General features: G+C 52.7%; 9 protein-coding genes across 9 annotated transcripts; 4 read left to right on the top strand and 5 right to left on the bottom strand.

Moving 5' to 3' along the window:
* Nucleotides 1–659: 659 nt before the first annotated feature.
* Nucleotides 660–3050, bottom strand: JN550_010923 (uncharacterized protein; the record flags this gene model as incomplete). Its single annotated transcript, XM_049309231.1, has 1 exon — nt 660–3050. The coding sequence occupies one exon, from the start codon at nt 3048–3050 to the stop codon at nt 660–662; it is 2391 nt and encodes a 796-aa protein (XP_049167163.1).
* Nucleotides 3051–3662: 612 nt separating this feature from the next.
* Nucleotides 3663–4389, bottom strand: JN550_010922 (uncharacterized protein; the record flags this gene model as incomplete). Its single annotated transcript, XM_049309230.1, has 2 exons — nt 3663–3922; nt 4257–4389. The coding sequence occupies 2 exons, from the start codon at nt 4387–4389 to the stop codon at nt 3663–3665; spliced, it is 393 nt and encodes a 130-aa protein (XP_049167162.1).
* Nucleotides 4390–5258: 869 nt separating this feature from the next.
* On the top strand, nt 5259–6012 carry JN550_010921 (uncharacterized protein; the record flags this gene model as incomplete). Its single annotated transcript, XM_049309228.1, has 3 exons — nt 5259–5261; nt 5504–5819; nt 5888–6012. The coding sequence occupies 3 exons, from the start codon at nt 5259–5261 to the stop codon at nt 6010–6012; spliced, it is 444 nt and encodes a 147-aa protein (XP_049167161.1).
* A 1131-nt stretch (nt 6013–7143) lies between these two features.
* On the top strand, nt 7144–9723 carry JN550_010920 (uncharacterized protein; the record flags this gene model as incomplete). Its single annotated transcript, XM_049309227.1, has 2 exons — nt 7144–7409; nt 7485–9723. The coding sequence occupies 2 exons, from the start codon at nt 7144–7146 to the stop codon at nt 9721–9723; spliced, it is 2505 nt and encodes an 834-aa protein (XP_049167160.1).
* A 223-nt stretch (nt 9724–9946) lies between these two features.
* Nucleotides 9947–10494, bottom strand: JN550_010919 (uncharacterized protein; the record flags this gene model as incomplete). The annotated part of the gene is made up of 3 exons (XM_049309226.1): nt 9947–10110; nt 10163–10265; nt 10348–10494. The coding sequence occupies 3 exons, from the start codon at nt 10492–10494 to the stop codon at nt 9947–9949; spliced, it is 414 nt and encodes a 137-aa protein (XP_049167159.1).
* Nucleotides 10495–10954: 460 nt separating this feature from the next.
* On the bottom strand, nt 10955–12510 carry JN550_010918 (uncharacterized protein; the record flags this gene model as incomplete). The annotated part of the gene is made up of 5 exons (XM_049309225.1): nt 10955–11243; nt 11297–11581; nt 11635–12163; nt 12217–12295; nt 12355–12510. 5 exons carry the CDS (start codon nt 12508–12510, stop codon nt 10955–10957), a joined length of 1338 nt encoding a protein of 445 aa, XP_049167158.1.
* Nucleotides 12511–13759: 1249 nt separating this feature from the next.
* Nucleotides 13760–14208, top strand: JN550_010917 (uncharacterized protein; the record flags this gene model as incomplete). Its single annotated transcript, XM_049309224.1, has 3 exons — nt 13760–13819; nt 13876–14003; nt 14061–14208. 3 exons carry the CDS (start codon nt 13760–13762, stop codon nt 14206–14208), a joined length of 336 nt encoding a protein of 111 aa, XP_049167157.1.
* A 631-nt stretch (nt 14209–14839) lies between these two features.
* JN550_010916 (uncharacterized protein) lies at nt 14840–17901 on the top strand (the record flags this gene model as incomplete). Its single annotated transcript, XM_049309223.1, has 4 exons — nt 14840–14971; nt 15129–15206; nt 15270–15599; nt 15703–17901. 4 exons carry the CDS (start codon nt 14840–14842, stop codon nt 17899–17901), a joined length of 2739 nt encoding a protein of 912 aa, XP_049167156.1.
* Nucleotides 17902–18853: 952 nt separating this feature from the next.
* On the bottom strand, nt 18854–21517 carry JN550_010915 (uncharacterized protein; the record flags this gene model as incomplete). Its single annotated transcript, XM_049309222.1, has 1 exon — nt 18854–21517. The coding sequence occupies one exon, from the start codon at nt 21515–21517 to the stop codon at nt 18854–18856; it is 2664 nt and encodes an 887-aa protein (XP_049167155.1).
* Nucleotides 21518–22777: the final 1260 nt, after the last annotated feature.

Here is a 22777-nt window from a genome sequence, read left to right as displayed (position 1 = left end):
GTCCGGAGAACAGGACATCCACTCACAGTCGATTCGACAGCCAGGAGCATTGAAGCTGCCATCATCCAAATAGTGCAGCCGACTGATATTGCAGCAAACTCTAAAGGCTGATTGGTCTTGAGCTCGTTGCTTGCTAAGCCCCTTGAGAACTGTTGATGAAACGGCCAAGAGCCATATGGTTCATGTCATATATTCTGAGGCATATATACAGCCAGCATTAACGCCACCTATGAGGAGCATCGTGTGTGCCCTTCTGATTGATCCTGTGTACTCAGATTGATCCCTGATCAAATGTTTTTCGCGCCCGCGTATCCGGAGAAAAGATGGGAACCTCCCAGGTATGTTCATCGCCCTCAATCAAGAGCAACTCCGTCCCGCATGCTGGTATTTGTATAGACCCTGCCGTGAACGCCTGCTATCCAGTGAAATTCGATCTATTATGACCCATTATTCCATTACCTCCCATCGTCATCCTCATAACGGTTTCTCTGCTGCTTGTGCTTCTTCTGCTGCTGCTTTTTCTGCTGCTGCAGCAGGCATCGCTTCCCTAACTGGGGAACCTATCGAGAAGCCAATCTCATCTCGATCGTCATCTATCAAACGTCCGTATCTGTAAGTCATTAGCGGTGGACCTCCACAATGGGCCGCATGGGTTGAACCTACTCTAATAACAGCCTGAAGAACCAGACCTCCATATCTTCATGTCGGAGGACCTTGTTGGCCCAGTCTCGTTGCTGGTTTGCCAGTCTCTCGGCCTCCTTTCGGCCCAGAGGCCCATCACTGAAGAATCTGATGGCCTCGAGCCAGTCTTCACCCTGCAAGCTGAGCGGGATGTAGTGCGCCCAGGGCTTGAGCCACTCGAGATGCCACTCCTTGAAGACGGCCCACTTGAAGACCAGGCTGCGACTTCTCAGGAAGGCGTAGAATCGCCCACTAAAGGCGTTTCCGTCGATATCAAGCAGATACTTGTACTGCCAGGCATCTTCTTGCGAGACGCGCCCCTGGACGTTGAAGAACTCCTTCTGCGCGTTGCAGTCGCCTGCGTCACACTGACCGACGTGGCTGAAGGAGACATCCATGATTTCCTTGTAGTCAGCTCGGTTGACAACCTTGGGCTCCCAGCGCTGCTCTGCTTCGTTGCCCTTGTTCACGAGGATCTTGGCGTCCTCAACGGCGTTGACCTTCTGGACGAAGTGCTGGCGGTGCTGGCGGCGCCAGCCGCCATTCCTGCTGAACCCGCCGGTGGTGCTCCCACGCCAGTAGAGCTGGGGCTGCTTCTTTGCCCAAGGCATGTCCTTCTTCTCGTCGTAGCTCACCTTCTCGTACCAGTACCACGGCGAGGGATACAGGATGTCCGAGTATGAGGAGATCTTGGACTGCGAAAAGATGGGGAAGAGGTCGAGCACGACGTTGTAAGCGTTCGGCCGATCGAAGAAGCCGAATGAGGAGCCAAGCGAGGGCGAATTGCAGATATCGGACATGGCCGTGGTGTTGTAAACGAAGCCGAGGTCGCTCAGCCCGTATTTGGACAAATCGTCCACCTGCTCGTCTTCTTCTATCGCTCTCGTAGGGCTGTCCGGCGGGCAGGACAGACGTGAGTGTGTCCAGGTCGGCTGGTGGGCGAAGACGTTGAATCTCGTCAACTTACTCTCCTCGAAGCCGTGGCCCTCGTTCAGGAAAGTCGCCGGCTTGGAGAAGGAGTTCTTCGGCTTCTCGTTCAGATACGCCCGCGGCATGTTGACCTGCAGGCCCCTCCTGACCAGCTTGGCCAGGTCATCGTGGGGAACGGTGACGCGGGGCTCGTCGTGGAGGTTGAAGCACAGATCCATGCTGGGTAGCCACTCCATGAACTTGCCCATCATGGCCACAGTGGCCTCACGCTGCCAGTCGCTGCCGCCCTGCACGTGCGTGGCCTTGCCGTCGCGAAGGGAGATTCCCAGCAGGGCATTGTCGAAGCCGAGGGCCTCCTTGGCTCTCTGGCGGATGGTGGCGGGCTTCAGGCCCCAGAAGGGGGTCAGCGACTCGTGTATCATGTCGAACTCGTCAATGAGCTGGACGCGCTTGGCGCGGGCAAAGGCGAACCACTTGTCGAAGTGTGGCGGCGGGGGGATCCTGTATCTCCTCCTGTACTCGGCGACGGCGTCCTCGAGCGTCTTGGACTGGCGCGACTTGGTATCTTCCAGCTCGCGCTCGGCGGCCGTGATGAGGTGCCACATGGGATGCGAGCCGGCGGGTGCAGGCTTCGGCTTGGGATTGAAGGGCCCTTGGGGGGGAGGGGCGGGCCACGTGGACGAGGAGAAATCATGTTTGCCACGGCCATGTGAGGAGAAGGAGCCGGCTCTGGGTATCGTGGTGCTGGAGGGCGAGAGGCGAAGGATGGAGAAGACACAGATGAGGAAGAACATGAGACCTCCGGTCAGGAGGATCTGTCGAGGCCGCATTCTCACTGCGCCCATGGCCCGTCGGCGTTGGCGCTGGGGGTGTCGCTGTCGCTGTGTCGGTCGCGGTCGCGGTCGCTGTCGCTGTCGCTGGGCCCAGAAGTGGGTTGTGCTGGCGGTGGGTGTGACGTCGGTTTTGTCTGGCGACGGCCAACTGTTGTAAAGTTTATCGCTGGCGCTATTCAATGTCAACGGCGATGGCGATGGCGAGCCCGAGCGTCTATAGAAGCCAAATCCCAAACGAGTGTGATAGTCGCATTGCCCCCGATGATCCAGATACAAGGCCAGCCATGTGAGGAGGGCGTTCAGAGGCGTTGTCGCGGCGTCGTGGTGGGTGCGACAAGTGCAAGGTGGGTATGGTCGTGGGTATGGGAGATGCAATTCTGGGTCTGGGTCTGGGTCTGGGACTGGGTGGTCTGGGTCCAGGTCCAGGTCCAGGTCCAGTTCCAAGTTCTTCTGGTCGGCGATGGAGAAGGCCGCGTCAGGGGCAGCGGAAGCGGAAAGCCACTGCACCCACTTCCAAGGAAATCCCAGCGGCACCAGGGCCTGCGCGACCCGGCTGCCGTCACAGCTCTGCGACTTGCTAAAAGGGGATCGGGCCCGACGTTCCATTTTCGATTGACCGTGCCACGGGATGCGCCTCCTGGGGTGTATATCATGTAGGCGTTGGAATTGGATGCAGAAACACTTCGAGGACCACCGCACTATTGATTGAAACTATAAAACGGCACGGCTCTCTCGTATGGCCTTATTTGCGCCTCGTCGGCAGCCATGGCAACGAGCGCCAAGAGCTGTCCAACTCGATCCTGCCAATCCTACGATGCCATCGCGCCTCGTAATGTGGCACAGGACGCACGTAAGCACCGCTTCTTCGAGCCCCTGATCGCCGCATCCTGCCAATGGGATGGCGCTACGCTTCTCAACTGGGCAACTCTTCAGAGCAGAAAACCACATCGTCACGAGTGAACGAGAACACAACGCAAGAACACGAGAGCACATGGGAAGCAGGGGACGCGTCGGTCAATAGTTTGTGAGGCCGGAACAGAGGTCGCATTTTCGTGGTATTGCTTCATTTGGCTGCAGAAACATCAAGCACATGCTTGGCCATCATCATGTACCCCTAAACGCCCGGAAATGCTGATCCTTTTCCCCCATCCATCCGAACCCCTGATTTTTGATCATGACTTCTTTTTTACTCCTTGCAAAACCTCTCGGTTCTTCCGTCTAGTAGAAGAAACCAATGATCTTGCCGGCAACGTGCTTTCTACGGGCCTCCTCGTGGTCCATGATACCAGCAGAGGTGGTCAGGATGACGTAGCCGAACTGACGGGCGGGCAGCAACTTGACAACCCACTTCTCGAGGTCGGCCAGGCGGACGTTGTAGCGGGGGGAGATGACACCAGTCTTGTTGAGGCGGCCGTTCAGCTGAACGACGATCTTGCCGGAGCGGTGGTCATCGACCTCCTCGAACTCGCCAATGTAGCCTGTGGAACAAAAGAGTTAGAGGGGTGTAGCGAAAGACTAAACGTAAGAACTTCATGTCGATGAATCAGAGATACGTGTAAGATTCCTTCGCCCGTCGTGAAACGTCGATCTATCGGCAACTTAAAAGACTATGGTCGTGGGGGAGTAGTTGAGACCGTCATCCAGTTATCATGCCGAATACATGTGTGTTGTGGGGGGAGGCGAAGGCCACGGCGGGCGAAGAAATCTTGACGTCGGATCTCGAGTTCGTGTACAACACAACCAAAGCTGTACTGCACTGTACTGTGCAGTGCTGTGCAGTACAGCAAACCACCAAAGCGAGCAGTGACGTACCGTGGCGCTGCATGACCTGCAGGAACTTGACAATGACCTTGGAGCTGGGTCGGATGAGGACCTGGCGCTTTCCGGCCTTCTCGGCGTTGTTGATGGCGTTGAGCGCATCGTGGAGGACGGAGGTCTTGACCATTTTGGCGGTGGGGAGATGAGATTCTCAGATCGTTGAGACGAGGAAATGAGGTATCTGTGGCCGGCGAGCCGATGGTTAGCCTTCAAAAGCCATGAGCGTGGAGAGTGCCCTCGCAAGAGAGAGGGTTCTGCCCGCCCAATACTGGAGGGGAGAAGCGTATCGAGGGACGGGCTCGACGGGCTCGACGGGCTCGACGAGCAGCGGCAGCAAGGCAGCTGGCCAGCCACCAGCTACCCGCAAGCCCGTCCCTGATTGCTCTCCCCTGGCTTCTTGAAGGGCTCTTGGGGGTCACTTCACTCCATCGTGATCCAGTACTAATACATACCTCAGTTGGGGTGCGTGGGCGACAGGAAGATGATTGCTGTTGCGGCACGAAGGTTGGTGGGTTGACGATGGTCGTTGGAGGGTTGGGACACGGAAATTTCCCAGGTCGATGTTTCGCCAGCGCCAATATTGCGCCTAGCCCAATTTTCGGTGCGGTGGTGCACAGGCCCTCGCTCGCAGGGCGCCCCGTACGGCGGGGCGGTCAAGCGCGGACTGGCTGCCCTGCGGACGGAAAAAGCGCGGGCAAACTTTTTGCGAACCCTAAGCGGGCGCTGATTGGCTGCGGGGCACTGCTGGCACCCCACGTCAGGCAGAAGACACGAAATTCACCCACCATTCACCGGCTGGTGGAGGAAAGAGGGCAGAGGGCAGAGGGCAGCCACGGCAGGCAGGCTCAATCCGACCCGTCTCGAAAAAAGGCCCCGGTCCGTGACAATCTGCACACACGACTCCCAACACTCACTCACCACCACACACTTTCCGATCCAATCCATCCGCCAACAGCCACTCTTCGAGGATCGCACCGGTATCACACACAAGCCAAGATGGTAAGTCGTTGTTGCCACGCCGTCGCCGTCGCCGTCGCCGCGCTTCTGCCGCCGATGGCACTCCCCCGCGTCCGCCTCCGGGTGCGGTAGCTCTGGCCATCATGGAATCCATGTGTCCTGCCAAACGCCCGCATCCGGGGTCCCGTCCCTCCAGACGGCAAGCAGATTGCGCCCTCGCCCGCCGAACAAGCCCAATTGTGTGTGTTGCGCATATCACTAACACGTTTTTCCCCGTCTCGCAGTCGGACGTAGAAGAGAACAACGCACCCGAGGCCCCCGAGGAGGTCGAGGTCTCCGCCGATGCCTCCAAGGGCCAGATGTCCGTCCTCGACGCCCTCAAGGGCGTCTTGAAGCTCTCCCTCATGCACGACGGCCTCGCCCGCGGTCTCCGTGAGGCTTCCAAGGCCCTCGACAGACGCCAGGCACACATGTGCGTCCTGAACGAGTCCTGCGAGGAGGAGGCCTACAAGAAGCTCGTCATCGCCCTGTGCTCCGAGCACAAGATCCCCCTGATCAAGGTCCCCGATGGCAAGCAGCTGGGCGAGTGGGCTGGTCTCTGTGAGTGACGAGGAACAAAGCACCTGACTCTGCGTGCACGTTGCGGCTAACACGATATTTTCCTACAGGCGTCTTGGACCGTGAGGGTAACGCAAGAAAGGTTGTCAACTGCTCTTGCGTCGTTGTCAAGGACTGGGGTGAGGAGTCCACCGAGCGCTCCATCCTTCTCAACTACTTCCAGACCGAGCAGTAAGCTAGCTGTCTTACCAGGCGTTGCATGGCAGGAGGGTTATAGAAAGTCGGGATTGAGATCTTTCTTCATCTTTCCCATGGGCTCATTGGGATGTACAGCTCTATTCTGAGAGATAGGGGCACCATACTGCATCGGATCAAGGAAAAGAATTGCATTGAGAACAAGCACAACCGCTCCCGATTTACGGCCCCAGTGATTTCATGTTATTACCGTGTATTTCCACGCTTTACTCCCACCAAGCCATGTCCTGGCGGTTCTCCACCCCAACTCGTGCCATTCATCGGAAATCCCAATTAGGCATATATCCAATCTTTGGCAAGATTCCGATTTGTTGGCCCATTGGGTTTTCCACAATTTGCATAAGTTCAAGACCGTAAGTTTTTCCTGGCCATCTGCTCAGGTAACAGCATGGGCTATTACAAACGTGACAACAAGAGGTTAGTAAACACAAAGACCTAAAGTGGGCTTCAAGCATTATAATGTGCAAAATTATGGTGTGGCGGTTGCCACTGATATATACTCCTTATCTTCATTACTCTTCTAGGAGAAAGAACCCCCCAGCTCCCAAATCCGGGTTTGCTCAATGTTGCGATGATTTATGCACCGATGTGGACTTTGACAGGGGTCTTCGCAGACGGTCACAACGTCAGTATCACCCTCCTGCTGTGTATACTCTCCTGATCGGAGTCTTTTTTTCGTGCAAACAAGATACGAGATTGTGTTTTTGATTTTTGTTTTACTTTATTTTATTCATCAATTCAAGACTTATGTAAGAACATATCGGATCCCTCTTAATTTGTTGCGATGCCTACGGCACAGGGTTGGCAGTGGAGGTTCATGCGGGCGCTTAGGAACAGACGATGATTTGCCCATGGGAAACCCGGCATGCATGCGGGCCGTCACACATCGGCCCGCATCGGAGGGATGATAGATCATTACTTACTTGCTGTGCCTATTTGACATATTGAAGCAATCATCACTGTCGTTGCTACTTGAACTCTGAGCCAACGAATCTCTCTTCCATTTAAACATCATGACGGCGACGCTCTGATGACAGAGTCCGGGACTAGTGACCAGGCCATATTCGCTGCCTACTTCATCCACTCACTCAGGACATAACCGAACGTCATAATGAAAGATCCGGTCTCCTTGTCTGCTATGGAGAATGAACCACCGGGTCTGGGACCCATGAGACCGTCGGCTCTTGAGAAGTCGCTGGCTAGACTCAGGTTGTCTCAGTCACAGGCCCCCTATCTCTGCATCCAATGCCGGACCATGGACTTTGAGGCAGCACTGGATGTCGTAGCCCGCGAACACCAAGGCGGTCCAGGCGGGATGCTATTGGCAGAGAGGGTGGGCCTCGACGCCAAATGTGCCTTGTGCCAACTCCTGGCCAAGTGGGCGCTGCCTGGGACTTACGAGCATCCAGTAGAGCCGGATTCACATACGAGCTGGCAGTTACGATCTTATAGCGTTCGCAACATGTTGATGCATTCAAGTGTGGAAATGATGTTTCGACCGATCCCGATAGCTGTTCTGCACGCCGGTGAGGGAGTGAGAGACTATATAAAGCACATGGATGAGGAGGAACGTGAGGACACAGGATTCTTGGTTTTTGTGCGGACCAAGGACTTGAAAGACTTGCTACTGGGTCAATACGATCTTGGATCAGAAGATGATCAGATTGAGGATTACCAAGATGAGGAAAGTGAGTGGGTGGATGAGGAGTGGGATGAGGACGAGCGCAGTGACGAGGATGATGAGTTGTCGAGCTGCGAAGAAGATGATAATGAATCCGCATCGGAAGATGAGTACGAGGTTGGACTAATGATCCAGACCAGGTTCATTAATGCAAAATATGATCCAAGTTTGGCCAGAAGGTGGATCGATCTGTGCAGTGGCGATTCCGGCGACTGCTCAGATGATGGTGATATTACTGATGACGGTAGCAATAACGGTGTTCACAGCCGCGAATGTGAGGAAGCAGAGGGAAACGCCGACATAGATGGTATGATGGTCATTGACTGCATGACGTTGGAAGTCGTTTCTCGAACATCGGTTATGCGTTATGTGACGCTCAGCTATGTGTGGAGCCTGGCACATGAAGATATGGTTTCCCTGGACGCTCAAGAACTGGCAGATTTCTCGTCGAGTGGAACACAGCCAAGTCACTCGGATAATGTGGCCTTCGACCTTTCGCCACACAGCGCTGCAGTTTCTTCAAGCAACCGGAAGCTGCCAACGGTTGTGCCCAGGGTTGTGCATAATGCGATTCAGGTGACGAGCGATCTTGGGTATCGTTATCTCTGGGTCGATCAGTTCTGCATTGACCAGGCTGCACCTGATGAGCAGAAAGCGGAGCACATCTCGAAGATGGATCTTATTTACTCCATGGCCGAAGTCACGATTATTGCAGCAAGCTCGAGTGGAGCTCTACCTGGAGTCGGGAGCACGCCTAGAGTTCAACAGACTGTATTGAATCTTGGGATTCCAGACGAGAAGCTCGATGATCTGGACAGTGGAATCACAGTGTTCACGACACCGCCCCCGCTGCAACAGATGATTAGCAAGCAAGTCTGGTTTGGCAGAGGCTGGTGTTTTCAGGAGGAACTACTCTCCCGGCGACGTTTATACTTTACAGATCACCAGATGATGTTCCAGGGGGAACAGTTGTGCTGCTCTGAAACATATCCCGACCCACACACAGTTACCGACAATATGTTTGGTGATGTATTCGACGATAAACCCTCTCTGACGTGGCCAGAATCATGGGACGCTATGCTAGAAAAGACAGGACATAAATGCGAGTTCGACCATGACGACCCACGGGGACGTTTCTGGACCGAGGTCTACCTTGTATTTCAGCTCCTTCAGGTCTATACTGGGAAGAATCTCACCTATGGGGAGGACTCCATCAACGGCTTTCTCGGCGCTTTGAAAGTTTTGGAAGCAAATGATCCCCATTTCAAAACAATTGCAGGTATTCCTCTTTTTATACACCCAGAGGTCGTCCGAGATAAGCGGAGTGCCAGGCAAACGGACTTTACCAGATTCCATCATCGAGCATTGGCCCAGGCCCTCAGTTGGAGGCATGTGTTTGCTGCAAAACGACGACCACAGTTTCCATCTTGGAGTTGGGCAGGCTGGGAAGGGAAGATTGAGTTGAATGAGTCTTCTTCTGAACGAAGCTCAGACATCACATCATACTTTAACGTATTCGGTGTCGAGACTTGCGAGGGACGAATGCTAGACTTAACTCAAGTGATTTCAAGCCACCTACCAAGTTTCTTGGTAGGAGAATGCTTCATGGTCGACCGCTATGAGTTCCTCTTCTATCATGAATGGATCAACGTTGCGCCCAATGAACGTTTGGGATTAGGAGTTTCATGGCATGCGAGGTCTTTATATCCAGGGTCAATTCTGGGTTCACAGGCCGAGTCAGAACGACACATGGCAAGGTTGATCGAGCGCGGTGACTGGGCATGTCTCCTGCTCCACTATAGCCTCGACGAGAAAGGACCGAAATACGTGAATCTTCTCGTCGTCAAGTGGCACAGTGAGGGGCACCAGCATCATCACTTTGGTCATTCCTTCAGAGCGTGTTCTCGCGTCGGATATTTGAATCTGTTTTACGGGATATCGGATGCAGACATGCAGCAGCGTGTCAACCCGTTCGACAGCAGCCCACGGGTAAGAATCAGGTTGGGTTAAGCTGTAATGCCTGCCAAGATATAACAGATTAGGATGGGGTTCCTTAAGCTTCTTCCGCGGGTGGATTTCGTCCAATTCCCTCTAAACTGTGCCCTGATCAAGATGCTCTGTCGAGAAGATGTAGCGAAAGAAAATTATATATGATTGTTAATTTGGTTACGTATGTGCCCTATGATACTTCAGGTAATAGCTCGCCAATTTTCTTGTGTAAAAATTTTCTCGATCATTCCCTCTTTTCCACAAGAATGATATGGTAGCCTTCAGACGTCTTAACCTCACCGTAGCTGTAGTCCTTCTCAGGGGTACTACCAATGGCTGGGAGCGCAAATGCAACGTCAGCGAATTCAGGGAGTAAGTCTGTCTTCTTTTTCTTCCCAAGACTGCCGCCTGTGCAGCTTATTAGCGATACAAATGATTTACCATAGCATCGTTCGCTCACCTGACTTCGCTTTATCTTGCGAATACTCCCTAGCGACCTCCGCGAAACTTGTGCCATTGCGTATCTTTTCAAGAGCCTCCTCCTTCTTGGAATGTTTGTCGCACTGTATGGTAGGTTATCAGCACCCTTGTTGACCCGACGCTCTGGAACCAGATGCAGGGTTTCTTTACCAAGATGTGTCTAACCACGATTGCCTGTGCCCCTTTCACCTTCGTCTCTTTCTTCTCCGGTTGGGAGTTGTCCTTCTTCGCATTCCCCTTGCCACCTTTCGGGGCCTCCTTGGGCCCACCCTTGGACTTTGCCTCGGTCTTGCCTTTCTTACCGCCGGCCATGATGATGAGATGGATCGTGGTAGTCAGACGGAAAGGATCGTGGTGCCCCACTTCACATCGAACACGGAGGATTGGTTCCTCTTAGCAGCATGCGCTATCGGTATTGGGCGAATTATGCATGAAGCCGGAGCGTGCCGAAACTCGCTGAAAGCCTGCTCGTTTGGAGGCTTCCAGCGACGAAATATAGAGCCGTTTACGCTCTTCGCCCCTATCCGGTTGCATGGTTTACTGCAGCCGTTCTTCTCCAAGAACTGAGGTTTGCGACAACAATGATATTACTACTGTGGGCTCTCAGCATGCTAGGAGTCCCAAACGACGGCAGAGCATTAAGACTCGCTGTCATCAAATCTAGTTCAGGCCAATCTGTAATTCCGCGTGCCTCTAGGATGGGATTACTAGGTTCTGAGTTGGTGCTTTTTTGTGGATTAACCGTATGTCGATCTCAGCGCCCTTTCATCCTCTAGGAGAAAGATGCTCTAAACTCGCGATCCCTTCTCCAGTCCTCCCTGTCTATCCTCTCCTCTTCTCTCTGGAGATTCCACTCCAGATATCTAGCGTCTCCTTCCATTAACTTGATCTTGTCCCCTTCAAGCTTCTCATATAGTTTCCAGTCATCAAGCTGTGAGGGTTTGGGGACTCTGTTGAGAACTTCCATTGGTTTCTGATCCTTCACCCTTTCCAGGGTCAGCTCAAGGCGATGTGTGTTGGTGACCATATCGAGCTTGGTTCCGTATTGTCGAATTGTGTATCTATCCAACAATATCAGCCGGTTTCGACACAACGTGGTTCCAATGGGACTTACAAGCCATCATAGCGGACGCCAGCCCGAGGTGCATAGATGCTCTTCAATTTGTGTCCCCTCAGAATCCGGATCTTCTGGCCAACCTGAGATATCAATGCAATATGCATATCCGAAGACCGACCCTTACGGATGTACTTCACCAAGTCCATACCGTTTTTCTGGACAATCTCCTCTTGCCCAGTGAGCAGAGGAAGTGCTGTGATACCATATTGACCACTGGTAGGCTGCTCGGACGGACACGCAACGATACCATCTCTTTGGGCACAGACAATATTCAGCCACCAACTGGATACGTGTTAGTTTCGAATATCAGATCTATGAGCTGCAGAGACACTTACTGGCCAGCTTCGAATTGCTGATTCCCTTCTACCTCGGATACTGGATTGGTTTCCCTTGTCTGCCATTTACCGAGATCGTAGGTTAGCGCGCAGTTGAAAGAGACGTCCTTCAGCCGACCGCCTTTCACCAAAACAGCGCATCGTAGTTGGTCAATCATGATATACTGCTCACGAAACCGATGCCTCCAGATAACCTGCAATTTCTTACAATGCGCAGCGTCGACCCGGAACCTCAGCGGCAGGTCTGTCGCGAAAGTTGTAGTCTTCATAGTTTCCACAAACAGAAGGATCTCGTTGAGCAGCTTGTCAAGCCGCGCGTGCTCGATCGTCTCGAAGTCCAACGTTGGATGTCTCCGCTCTTCGTCTTTCAACACCGTCTCCAGGAACCTGCTGAGCTTCTCGGAATCAGGCCCTAGACTTCTGTCGTGCTGGAGAGAAGCCCGGACTGAGTCTGACAAGGTTAATAGCGTCGTCTTGTCCCAGCCAAGCTCTTCAGAGTCATCGGAATGGAGGGACTCGGTGGATTGCGCTACGTAAATCCGGTGAGTAAATGGCAGAGGGGGTTTGGAGTCATACGCTCACCTCTAGGAGAGGGTGACTTCCGCGAAAAAGGTAGGTTTCCCCCGTCAAAGCTGAAATGACGAATCGTAGGCGTCAGGAGCTGCACTTCTGTTCAGTCCACCAGAAAGGCGTCACAGGGACTAGAGGTTCAAGGATTACCTGATTGACGATGATATCTCTTGGTCTACCGAACAAAGATCGGGAAGGTCCATCTTCAGTGATCTGGATTGGCGCTGGACGAGCCTTTTGTTGGAACTTTTCCCTTCGTGACCTGACGCTGTGGTTGGTTCTAGCAAATCTTTCAAGGACACTCATCCCGTGTATTCCTGCTTGATGACTATCAAAGTTCGAAAATTTGATCAGAAAGTCATGCACTCTATCTAATCAAAGCAACAGCCAGTCAAAGCTAGGAGCCAAACGAATGATCTAACAAATTATTCGACAATGCCTATGCAAGTTCTTTCAATTGTTTTAGGTGATACTACCGATGTTGTATGGCGAAGGGGGGTTGCAAAGCAAGGTATCGTCATCAAGACAACGCTTCGATCCGCGGGACGAAGTGGGTCGATCAATGACATGAAGGTAACAAAGAACGGGAAGAGGCACTATCCGGTACGTGGCTTCCAGATGAATCACAAGAACAAAGGGTATCCAGGTCATGAAGAAGGTGCGACAAAGAATGTCCAAATTTGTACGGTCAGTTCTGGAGCCACAGCTCTACAGTGTGGCTGAGACGATCCCTTTTCGGGGTTGCCAATCAGTCGTCACTTGTGGTTATGTACGCTGCTACATGTATGATCAAAGACGGAACAGCTTGTGAGCCTCAAGACCATGCCGTCTTATCATTAAGAAGCCTTCGAAGAGCGGAACCCGGCCGACGCAATGAAAAGAGGACTGGCCCAGAGCACGATGAGTGATACTATAACGATAGCGGCAAATACTGTCTTCATGGCTAGCTTTATGATCTTGAAGCATATACAGCAACAGATGCACACCCAAAAGATAAATATCCAAACGGATAGGACGGCCACGGCGAACGAGGACACGCTCGGTACGTCAAATGTTGACACCATGGTTGCTGTAGTGCCTGGAACGTAAGCGGAAAGTGTGGGAAGACCGACTTACAAGCAACTCCTATGTATCTCTCTTCTAGATAGGTGACCAGTGATCTTTTCGGGGGCTACAACCTATTTATATTGTGTATGTAGCCCGTTGGTAACTAACTAGTTCTTAGTGAGGACAATAGTCTGTGGTAAAAAGCTACAAAAGAAAGTTTAAGTACTGTCGACCCAACAATTCATTGGCAGATGCTGCACATTAAGCTTCTTTGTTATTAATATCTCTTTGATAGACGGCTAAGTGCGGTCGTGCTGTCAACACAGTCCATGGAACTGTTGGGCAGAGCGGGTAGGGTAGCGCAGACCCATAACAGCTATCAGGGAAAACAGATGAGACGGGCAACGTTTTCCGGAACAAATATTAGGGTCTTTATAAACACCCATCATGTGCTTTCCGCAGGTCGATATCAACAACATTGAAGAACCAGAGGATTTTACAACCCGCTATGTCGTCTCCAGTTGCCCTGACAGCCATCATCACTCTCAATCCCGGGGCTGAACAGAAGGTAAGCATGCCAGGCGCCCCCCATCGTATGCCCCGCTAACAAGCAACCCCCCACAGTTCATTGAGCTCTTCAACAAATGCGCGGAATACTCCAAAGAGAATGAACCTTTCGTTTGGACCTATGAGCTGAGCAGGGGACGGGTCGATCAGAAAGGCGAAGTCACGGACTTGGTCATCCGCGAAGTGTGAGTGTGCGAGCCTAACTCACAGACTGTTGTCATCAGCCCTGACATAGGTTGCAGCTACGAAAACCAAGCGTTGATGGAGAAACACCTCGCGGGTGCACCGGTCCAAGAGCTGATTAAGGGCATTGGAGAGGGACTTGTAAAAGAGTCCAAGATTATCTACACCGACTATAAGCCTGCGGTTGGATTCCCTTCAAGGTTGTGATCGTGATGATGGGTAGCTAGCTGGAGCTTGGACACTCTTGCATAAGTAGAGATGTAAAGTTGATTGGTCAATTGAAAACGCGGGTGCCCGGGAGGAACTTATTTTGAAGGCATCAAAGGGCAAACAACCATCTTGGTCATATTATCTTTCATGCCATCCATAAGAAGGGTGCAGTGGAAAGGGGAAGCCGGCGTGTACACCTGAGTTGACAAACGGCAGGCTAACTAGAGAGAGATGCCTGCTCTTTTGGCAGTTGCACTAGCCCGCTGAAAACCTTGCCGGTCCGCCACAATCTCTACCTACCTGCTGCGATTGCTGCAACTGCCATTTTGATTCCAACACGCGCTGAGACACTGCCTCATGCCCGATTAAAATTCATTCAGTTCATGATTCTGATTCAGGAGAGGAAAAAGGCTTCTCTATTGAACGTGAAGATTGTTCAAGACTACCTAAACCCCACAATTTTGGCGCAACAATTCCCAGGTGATCAAGCCGTTGGAAAGCACCATCCACCCCACCAAAACCACAGACGACCCCAGAGGAACAACTTCATCTAATCAACTGTTCACAGTCCCTTTCGAGATATCAGTTTTCTAGGGCTCTTTACGACGCGTCGGTAACTCGTCTCAAGATGGCGACGCATACGGCCATGACCCAGGGCAACGATCCCAACGTGCGAAGCTCGCTCGAACGAAACGTGGGCATTCTTCACTTGGTATCACCTAAGGAGCACGGCTGGAACGGCGTCCTTCGAAAAAGGCAAGTACACTTCATTTCTTTCTCTATACGCAGAATAAACCTCTTCCTCAGGAACGCTCCCTAGATGTATTGTCTGCTCTCCCTGCGTCAGAAAGAAGTGATACTGCCGCCAAAATATAAGCCCAAGTTGCTCACAATGCTCCAGATTCACGGATTTCCAGGTCCACGAGATCAGTGAAGATGGCGAGGTGCTCCACCTGAAAGATTACTATAGCGATGCAAAGGAATTTGACCGAAGAGTGAGTTATCAATTCGTCGATCCCTAATTCACTTTTGTGCCACTGAATATTAACCTGCCGCAGGAGGCTGCCAAGCATGGAAAGAGCAATGAGAGTCAGACTGCACCAAGCTCGGAAAACAAGAGCAACGGTGCTGCATCTTCTGAATCTAGGAAGACTGCCGGAGATGCAACCGCCGTTGAAGGAACCCAGGAGCAGAAGAGTGCCGACGCGACTATCTCCAGTGACAAAGCTCAAGACGTCAAGGTTGACGATGCGCCCTCGGAGGAGATTCCTCAGTCTGATGTAGAAATTTTGAAGGATTTGCTGGACGAGGCCACGACTGATGAGCTCATCACCCTCGACACCAAGATTCGAGCCGACCCAAAGGCAAGGCCGAAGACACATGGCTTTGTCAAGTTTCCGCAGATCGCGGACAAAACGGCGCGAGGCAGGATTCATTCGGCAAGTCATCATATTTCACTCTTCGAACAATCAGCCAGCTGACCTTCAACAGGAAATCCGCCGGATCTTTGCGTCGAGAATCGACACCGAGGCTGGTTCGGATGGCATCATCCAGGCAAAGGCTGCAAACAATGCCGGCAAGCAGAACCGGGGCAATCGAGGTAATCGCTCGCGTCACGGACAAGGAGGTCAGACGCAGATCGGCAAGTACCTACACTTCTCCCTCTACAAGGAGAACAAGGATACGATGGAAGCCATCAGTCACCTATCACGTGTGCTCAACATGAAGCCCAACTTCTTCAGCACTGCAGGTACCAAAGATCGTCGGGCCGTCACTGTCCAGCGCGTGAGCATTCGTGGCCGAGATCCCAGGGGAATGTTTTCCGTCAACGCCCGGCTCCACGGTATCAAGATTGGAGACTTCAAGTTCTCGGATAAGAGCCTCTTTCTTGGTAGTCACAGCGGAAATGAGTTCACAATCGTTATGAAGGACTGCGAGTTCCAGGAGACCGAAGGCGAATCATTTGAGCGTAAGCTTGAGATCGCACAATCAACTCTGGACAAAGCCCTTGCCGACATCTCCAAGAATGGCTTCATCAACTACTTTGGTACTCAGCGCTTCGGTACTTTTGAGATTGGTACGCACATTCTTGGTATGAAGCTGTTGAAGGGTGACTTTAAGGGGGCCGTTCTCGACCTGCTGGCCTATGACCCTGTCATGGCTGCCAAAGACCCATCACGTTTGCAAGGCAGCGGCGAGTTTGTTCGCACGGACGACATCTTCCGAGCCAAAGCATTGGCAAAGTACGACGAGACTGGAGATCCCGAAGAAGCAGTCAAATGTCTCCCGCGCAGATGCAACACTGAGTTCGCCATTCTGAAACACTTGAGTAAGCAGCGCAACGATTTCCACGGTGCAATTCTGTCTATCACGAGAAATATGCGGACCATGTACCTGCACGCTTATCAGTCCCTCGTCTGGAACTTTGCTGCCAGCAAGCGCTGGGAGTTGTTTGGCGCCACTGTCGTCAAGGGTGATTTGGTCTATACCACAGGTGACGATTCAACCAAGACCGAGGGTGCCAACGGCGAGGACTACGAGGAGAATATCCACCTCCAAGATACCTCCTCGGATGATAAGGGATTCTGGAGAAATGTTCGAGCCCTGACTGCTGAGGATGTTGCCGGTGGAAACTACACCATCACCGACATCGTGTTGCCAAGCCCCGGTACAAGAGTCGTCTATCCTGACAATGAGATTGGCGAGTTCTATAAGGAGTTTATGAGCAAGGACGAGAACGGCGGTCTGGACCCCGACAACATGCATCGCTCGCAACAGCCATTCAGCCTCACCGGCGATTACCGCAAGTTCATGGGGACATTCATCAGCGCGCCCGTCGGTTCTGTCCTTGCTTACGCCCACGATCATGATCAGCTGGTGCCGACTGATTTTGACCTAATACAAGAGCGCAGAGCCAAAGAGCGTGCAGAGGCAGCGGCTGCCAACGGAGGAGCCCCTTCCAAGTGGCAAGCATTCTCCACGAGCGTCAAGGAGAACGAACGCCAGGAAGCAAGGGAAAATGTTGCAAGAAGAAAGGCTGAGAGTCTGGGAGACGATGCTTCAGAGGTCAGAATGAAGGACACTTGGGTACAGACATCCGTGGACGGCAGTAAGAAGCGAGTCAAGGTCGGAACTCACTCAACAGAGGCCGATCCCGAGAACGTCGCAGCACAAGACGCCGGTGCCATGGAGGTTGAACAGCCCACAACTGCCGCGCTAGAGACCTCTTCTGAGATTGCTGCGGGAGCTTCGAAGCAGACGGAATCTGGTGGCAAAGATGCCCCAGAGGTTAGTACGACATCCGCCCCCTCCACCAAGATGAACCTCTCGATCTACTTGAGAAGACTACTTTTCAAGCTCTACGACTGTACAATCGGAGGACTACTGAGAGTCTTCGGCGCTAACAAGCTTACCCACAAGGCATCCCCCATCCCCATTGCTCACCAGTCCGCTGAGCCCGCCCAGACAATTCCCACGAATACTAACACGCAGGGTCCCGAGACTAACCCCAGTCGAGATGCGGCCCCCATTCAGGCCTCGGATGAGCCGATGACCGATGCTCCCGTCCCGGCCACAGAACAGAAGATCGCAGTCATCCTGAAGTTCTCTCTCCCCCCGAGTGCCTATGCCACGACGGTGCTTCGCGAACTTCAGGGCTACGTGCCTCAGAACAGCGAGGTCTCTGCCTGAGGCTATCACTCCGTTTCTCTCCTGTGCGAATGAAGATGATTCGGCCTGGACTAAACACGATCTGAAACCTATCGTCGGTAGCGACGTTGTGGGGCATATGATAGGGTCGACTGGCCTACCCGAAGAGACGAAAGTCAACCTTTGCCATATTTGCTACGCTAGTGCGTGTGTACAGTATCTTGAGGCTCCCAGTAGGAGCTATTCCTTCGGCGTGTCACACGCAGGGGGGCTGCATCGTGTTCCGAAGAAGAAGGGAGGAGAAAAAGAAAGGCGGCATGTGCACGGATTAGGCGAGAAGGCAAGCAAGAGGCTGCGGAACAGAAAAATAAATGACAGATGGTTTTACATGACGGACACACGCATCCTTGTATTCTCTGCAGAAGAGATAGTCACTTGCTAGATACCCCGATGATGAATCCGGTTGGCTGTGTGATCTCTCAAGCTTCAGGTGTGGTGATTCCATATGATGACGGACGTGAAGTAGTAGGAATTTTCTTGGGTCTCTCCAAGTCAGAACTCACCACCTGTTATGTGTGTCATTATCCGTTGCTAAAGAGCCCATTTAGGCTCACTCAAGGAACTCTGATGCTTATCATTTATACCGCTGAAACATCTTGGGCCCTTGACATTTTGTGGTCAAGAGAGAGCACTTGTTTATAAGCATCGAGAGTTTCTGGGCGGGCATGTTTGAACACGGTATTGTTTTGAGCTGGCTCTATACTCTGCGGAGTAAGACGCGTCATGTAGCGTTGGATATTTGAACAATGGAAAGCAAAAAAAGCTACAAAACCCCCAGACGAACCCGTATGTACTCGGTTGCCCATGTGTGTATATCCCATAAAAAGCCAGTTGGTCACCTAGGTAGTAATACCAAACGCCCATGCGCCCGCACCGATGTAGCCCGTGCTACCAAGACCGCCGTATATTTAGTGTGGCTGTGCTTCTAATGCTTCTAATGTAGGAAATCTGGCTGGGTTTCAGCTCTCCGTGGCTTTTGTATCACATGGTCGGAGTCGTTTTCGTCCGTCCCTGGTTCTGAGGTTGTCCGCCGTAATGACTCGTGGGGTTTCAGGAAAGAACCGCGCCGAGCACTTGTGGTAGTATCCACTCTTGAGATCGACTGTGAATGTAGAGGGTTGACAGGATACACAGGCCCAGGATGCAAGAACTGTGCGAGTACGTTTTTGCGCTCCACACTCCGGCTACGTCCTCTGGACAAGCTGGCGGGACGCGCGAGTGAGACGGCAGATTGACGCCGTTGCAGTCTAGCCTCAGCCTCCTCAGCCTCCTTACGGTTGAGAGACTCGCTTGGCAGCAGGATGGCCCGGTCCAAACCATAAGGTAGACCACGATGGCGACCACGGACCATCATGGCAATCAACACCAGTTTGCCCACGACACTGAACTGAGAACAAAGCGAAGCGTTGACTCCGGTGTAGCCAAGACTGAGGCCGACCGTACCATAAGCACTAACGACCTCGAACAGGACAGCGAACATGGAGATGTCGCCCGACATGAGACGTGGTCCCTCGGAGATTGTCAAAATGAAATAGCCAATGAAGATATACCACAGATCGAAAGATAGTTGTCGACGCAAATGGGCTCCGACATATGAGAATCCGCCTTCGGCGCGCTCTTCAGCCTCGTTGGAGGAACCGTATAAGCCGAGCGACTTCTCCTCGTAGACGTTGGTTCGTCGGACTGAGATGGCAATTGGGAAGACGGAAATATACATCATGATGAGATAGGACGTCTGGACGGCTGGGTGGATCGTTGACAAGTTGATAACGGAGAAACCAGCAGTTCTGGTCGAAGCAGCTTGAAACCATCCGTTGAGGAAACGTATGTTCAGTGGCAGCTCGGCTACAGCACCGGTGCCAAGGTCCAAGATGATGAAGAATATCAAGTCGACTCCATTGAGGACAACGAGAATGAGGAAGAGCCACCAGGTGGCTGTGGAGGGGAAGAGCAGAGTGAAGCAACGTCGAGGATGGTCCAGCAGAAAGCGCAACTCTTCCCACAGTCCCGAGCCACGAGGTACGAAGAGCTGCGTAAACCAGATGCAGAAACGTAGCATGATGGGGAACCCTGTGTTTCCAATGATAATGAGAAACGACATGAGGAGAAGTGGCCAAATGGCCGTGTTGAACGAATTCATGCTGTCCGAGGTCAACGTAAAGCCGAGATCCATAAAGGCAGAGTTCGAGGTGAAGAACGCCCACCAGACCCGATTTTGGCTTGCGTTGTCGACAACTGAGCCATAATAGTCGTTGTTGACTAGGATCCAGGGCAGGAGGGATATGACGCCGAATATCCAGAAGCCCCAGTAATAGAAAGTTGTGACAACAGCCAAGGTCTTCAAGGACCGATATTCTATACCGCCTAGCTCTTCTCTCTGCTCCTCGGACAAATCCAGGAACTCGGAGTTACGGCCAAGAGTCGGTTGCCAGCTAAGATAGGGCATTGGATCGTTGGACTTGTGATGGGACAGTGCGGTCCTGATGCGCTGCAGGGGGTTGAAATGCGTGTCCTCGACAGTAGGGGCTTGGTGCAACTTTTCGCCGCTGCCCCGAGGTTTGCGGAACTTGAGAGCAGACAAGGTCTTACCGACGGCCTCGAAGTCTTCGGCTACTTCTGCCCTCTTCGGGTGGGGAGGTTCACTGATGGTGATGGTCTGGTGCCGGTCGGGGTTGGAGGAAATCCGGGTCGGGGGCGAAACACCACGTTGGTGGGGGCCGTTGTGGGATTCCCGGTGCCTTCGATCTTTGGGGCCAATAGCATCATCATCAAACTCATCATCCTCTAGTTCCTCGGGTACAAGACCCCTCTCGACATCCCTAGGTCCGGGAATGCGCAATGTGCCCTGGTCCTCCTTCCTTTGCCTCTCGAGGATAGCGATGTGCTCGGCGTCCGTCCTCTTCCCCGGAAGCGGCAGGCCATCAGCATTCTCGTCAACCGCATCGCTTCTTTTGACCTGGTCCGCGAATTTGATCTGGGGATCTCGAGGCGAGGTTGGCATGTCCTGACGGGTGGGGTTTAGCTGCTCGAGTCCGGGATGAGCGGTTGCTGCGCCCAAGTCATACTGATCCAGCAAAATCCCGTCGTTGGTCATTCGGGAAGCGGTTGCGGTGTTATGCATGACCCTGATGTTTCTACCAGCAACTCCCTTCTCTACATCGACAGTTGCAGGTTTCGCCTTGGACCTCGATTTGGTTATGGTTGCCCGTCGCGATCTCGCTTCTTTCACGAGACCTTGAAATCGCTTCTCAAACCAATAGAGTCGAAGGAACACGACTCCCGAGTTTATGGAGATCGGGTTCGTAACCATGCAACACAGAAAGATGACGATTTGCTGATACGTGTTCAGCAAGTTCACGTCGACCGTGTTCAGACCGGCTTGCGTGTTAGAGCCAGAGGCGAAGAAAAGAGCGTCGATGTAGGCAAGGTCGCCTTTGCCGCCGGCATATATCAGAATCGAACCAAGTATCGACATGCCAATGATGATGAAATAATGTACAGTGATGAAGTTGAAGTGGGGGTTCTCTGAGAGGAATGATGGCCGGAGAGTCTTGATCCAGGTCCAGACCGTCCGGCCCATTTCCTCTACTGGCGACATGTTGATGTGATGAAAGAGCCGCGTGTGGCGTGTAAGTGTAATGGTCCGGTTCAAGAGCCAGCCAAAACTAGATGTCAAGAGCTGCTGTGCCACAGATCAAGTGGTTCAAGACGAGACAATGAAGCTGGATTTCCCAGCATGATAGCTTTCGAGGTACGGCGGCTGTAGTAATCGTCAATAAGATATCACCGAAAAAAGAAAAAGAAATAGAAGGATGGATGGATATTCTCAGGTAGGACAAGATAACGAGGTGAACCAAAGTGGCATTGGCAGGGAAAGAACTACTGCGCGCGCGAAGGAGAAGGGAACGCTTTTATCATGAGTCTATAGCAATGCTGGGAAGGCAGGACTTATCGGACTCGAGACAAAGCAGCAAGCAAGAATCGCAATCATCGAAGTTTTTGTGTGATGCAGCCAAGACGTGATACCGAGGGGGTGTAAAGGTACGAGGAGGGCATCTACGGGGAAGGGTATATTGAAGGGGTGGAAGACCAACAACTGTGCTGATACCCAAGGTGCTCATGAGGTGCAGGGAAGCTGCAGAATGCGGACCTACCTCCTGCAATGAGAGCCGGCGGTCAAGGCAAAAGATTATGCGCCGAGAGCAGGCGATATCGAGTGCATCACCACCAGCCTGTGGTTCTTCCTGGGGGGCGTGGTTCTTTGAGATGCAGCTGTATGTCACGTCGCGCGACCTTGGTTCTTGGTTTCTGGTAGAGGCGACTGACTAGCGGCAAACGCTAGGGGATTTGCTGTTTTTTTCCCGCTGTGTTCGACAACGGCGCACGAGTCGAATGCGCCCCAGCGTACCTGAGGAACCTGCAAGAGAGACGCGCTGCTCGATGCCCGACCAGAAGGGGGGGTTGTAATTGTACAAATAAGCGAAAAGGCAGCCGGATGAAAGAAAACCAAGAGACAAGGAAACGCCGTGAGGCCAAGTGGTGTCGGCTTAGGGGGGCGGATGATGAGAGAGTCAGATGCCAGGCCCAGCGCCCGCGAGTTGGTGAGTGGTCCAGAATCGGAGAAAGCTTGGCGCAGGCCAAGAAGGGCTGTGAAAAAGCATCGAACCCGCCGCCGCGGGCGCCCTGGCCATCATTCGTCAGCGATAGCTGGGCGGAGGGCCCCGAAAACCGATCAGGCCTGATGCGACCCCTTCTAGCCTCGCTTCCAAGACCCCAATCGAAATGAAAACAGCCATGCAATTTTCTCGTCATCAACCCCCAATCCCGAGGTGGGGATTGTCTGTGAGTGCCGGTTGCT

Source organism: Neoarthrinium moseri (genome assembly GCF_022829205.1).
Source record: "Neoarthrinium moseri strain CBS 164.80 chromosome Unknown scaffold60_Wmoseri_CBS_16480, whole genome shotgun sequence".
NCBI classification, from domain to species: Eukaryota; Fungi; Ascomycota; class Sordariomycetes; order Amphisphaeriales; family Apiosporaceae; genus Neoarthrinium; species Neoarthrinium moseri.
The sequence above is the reverse complement of the archived record's forward strand: the minus strand, read 5'-3'. Positions and strand labels throughout refer to the sequence as shown.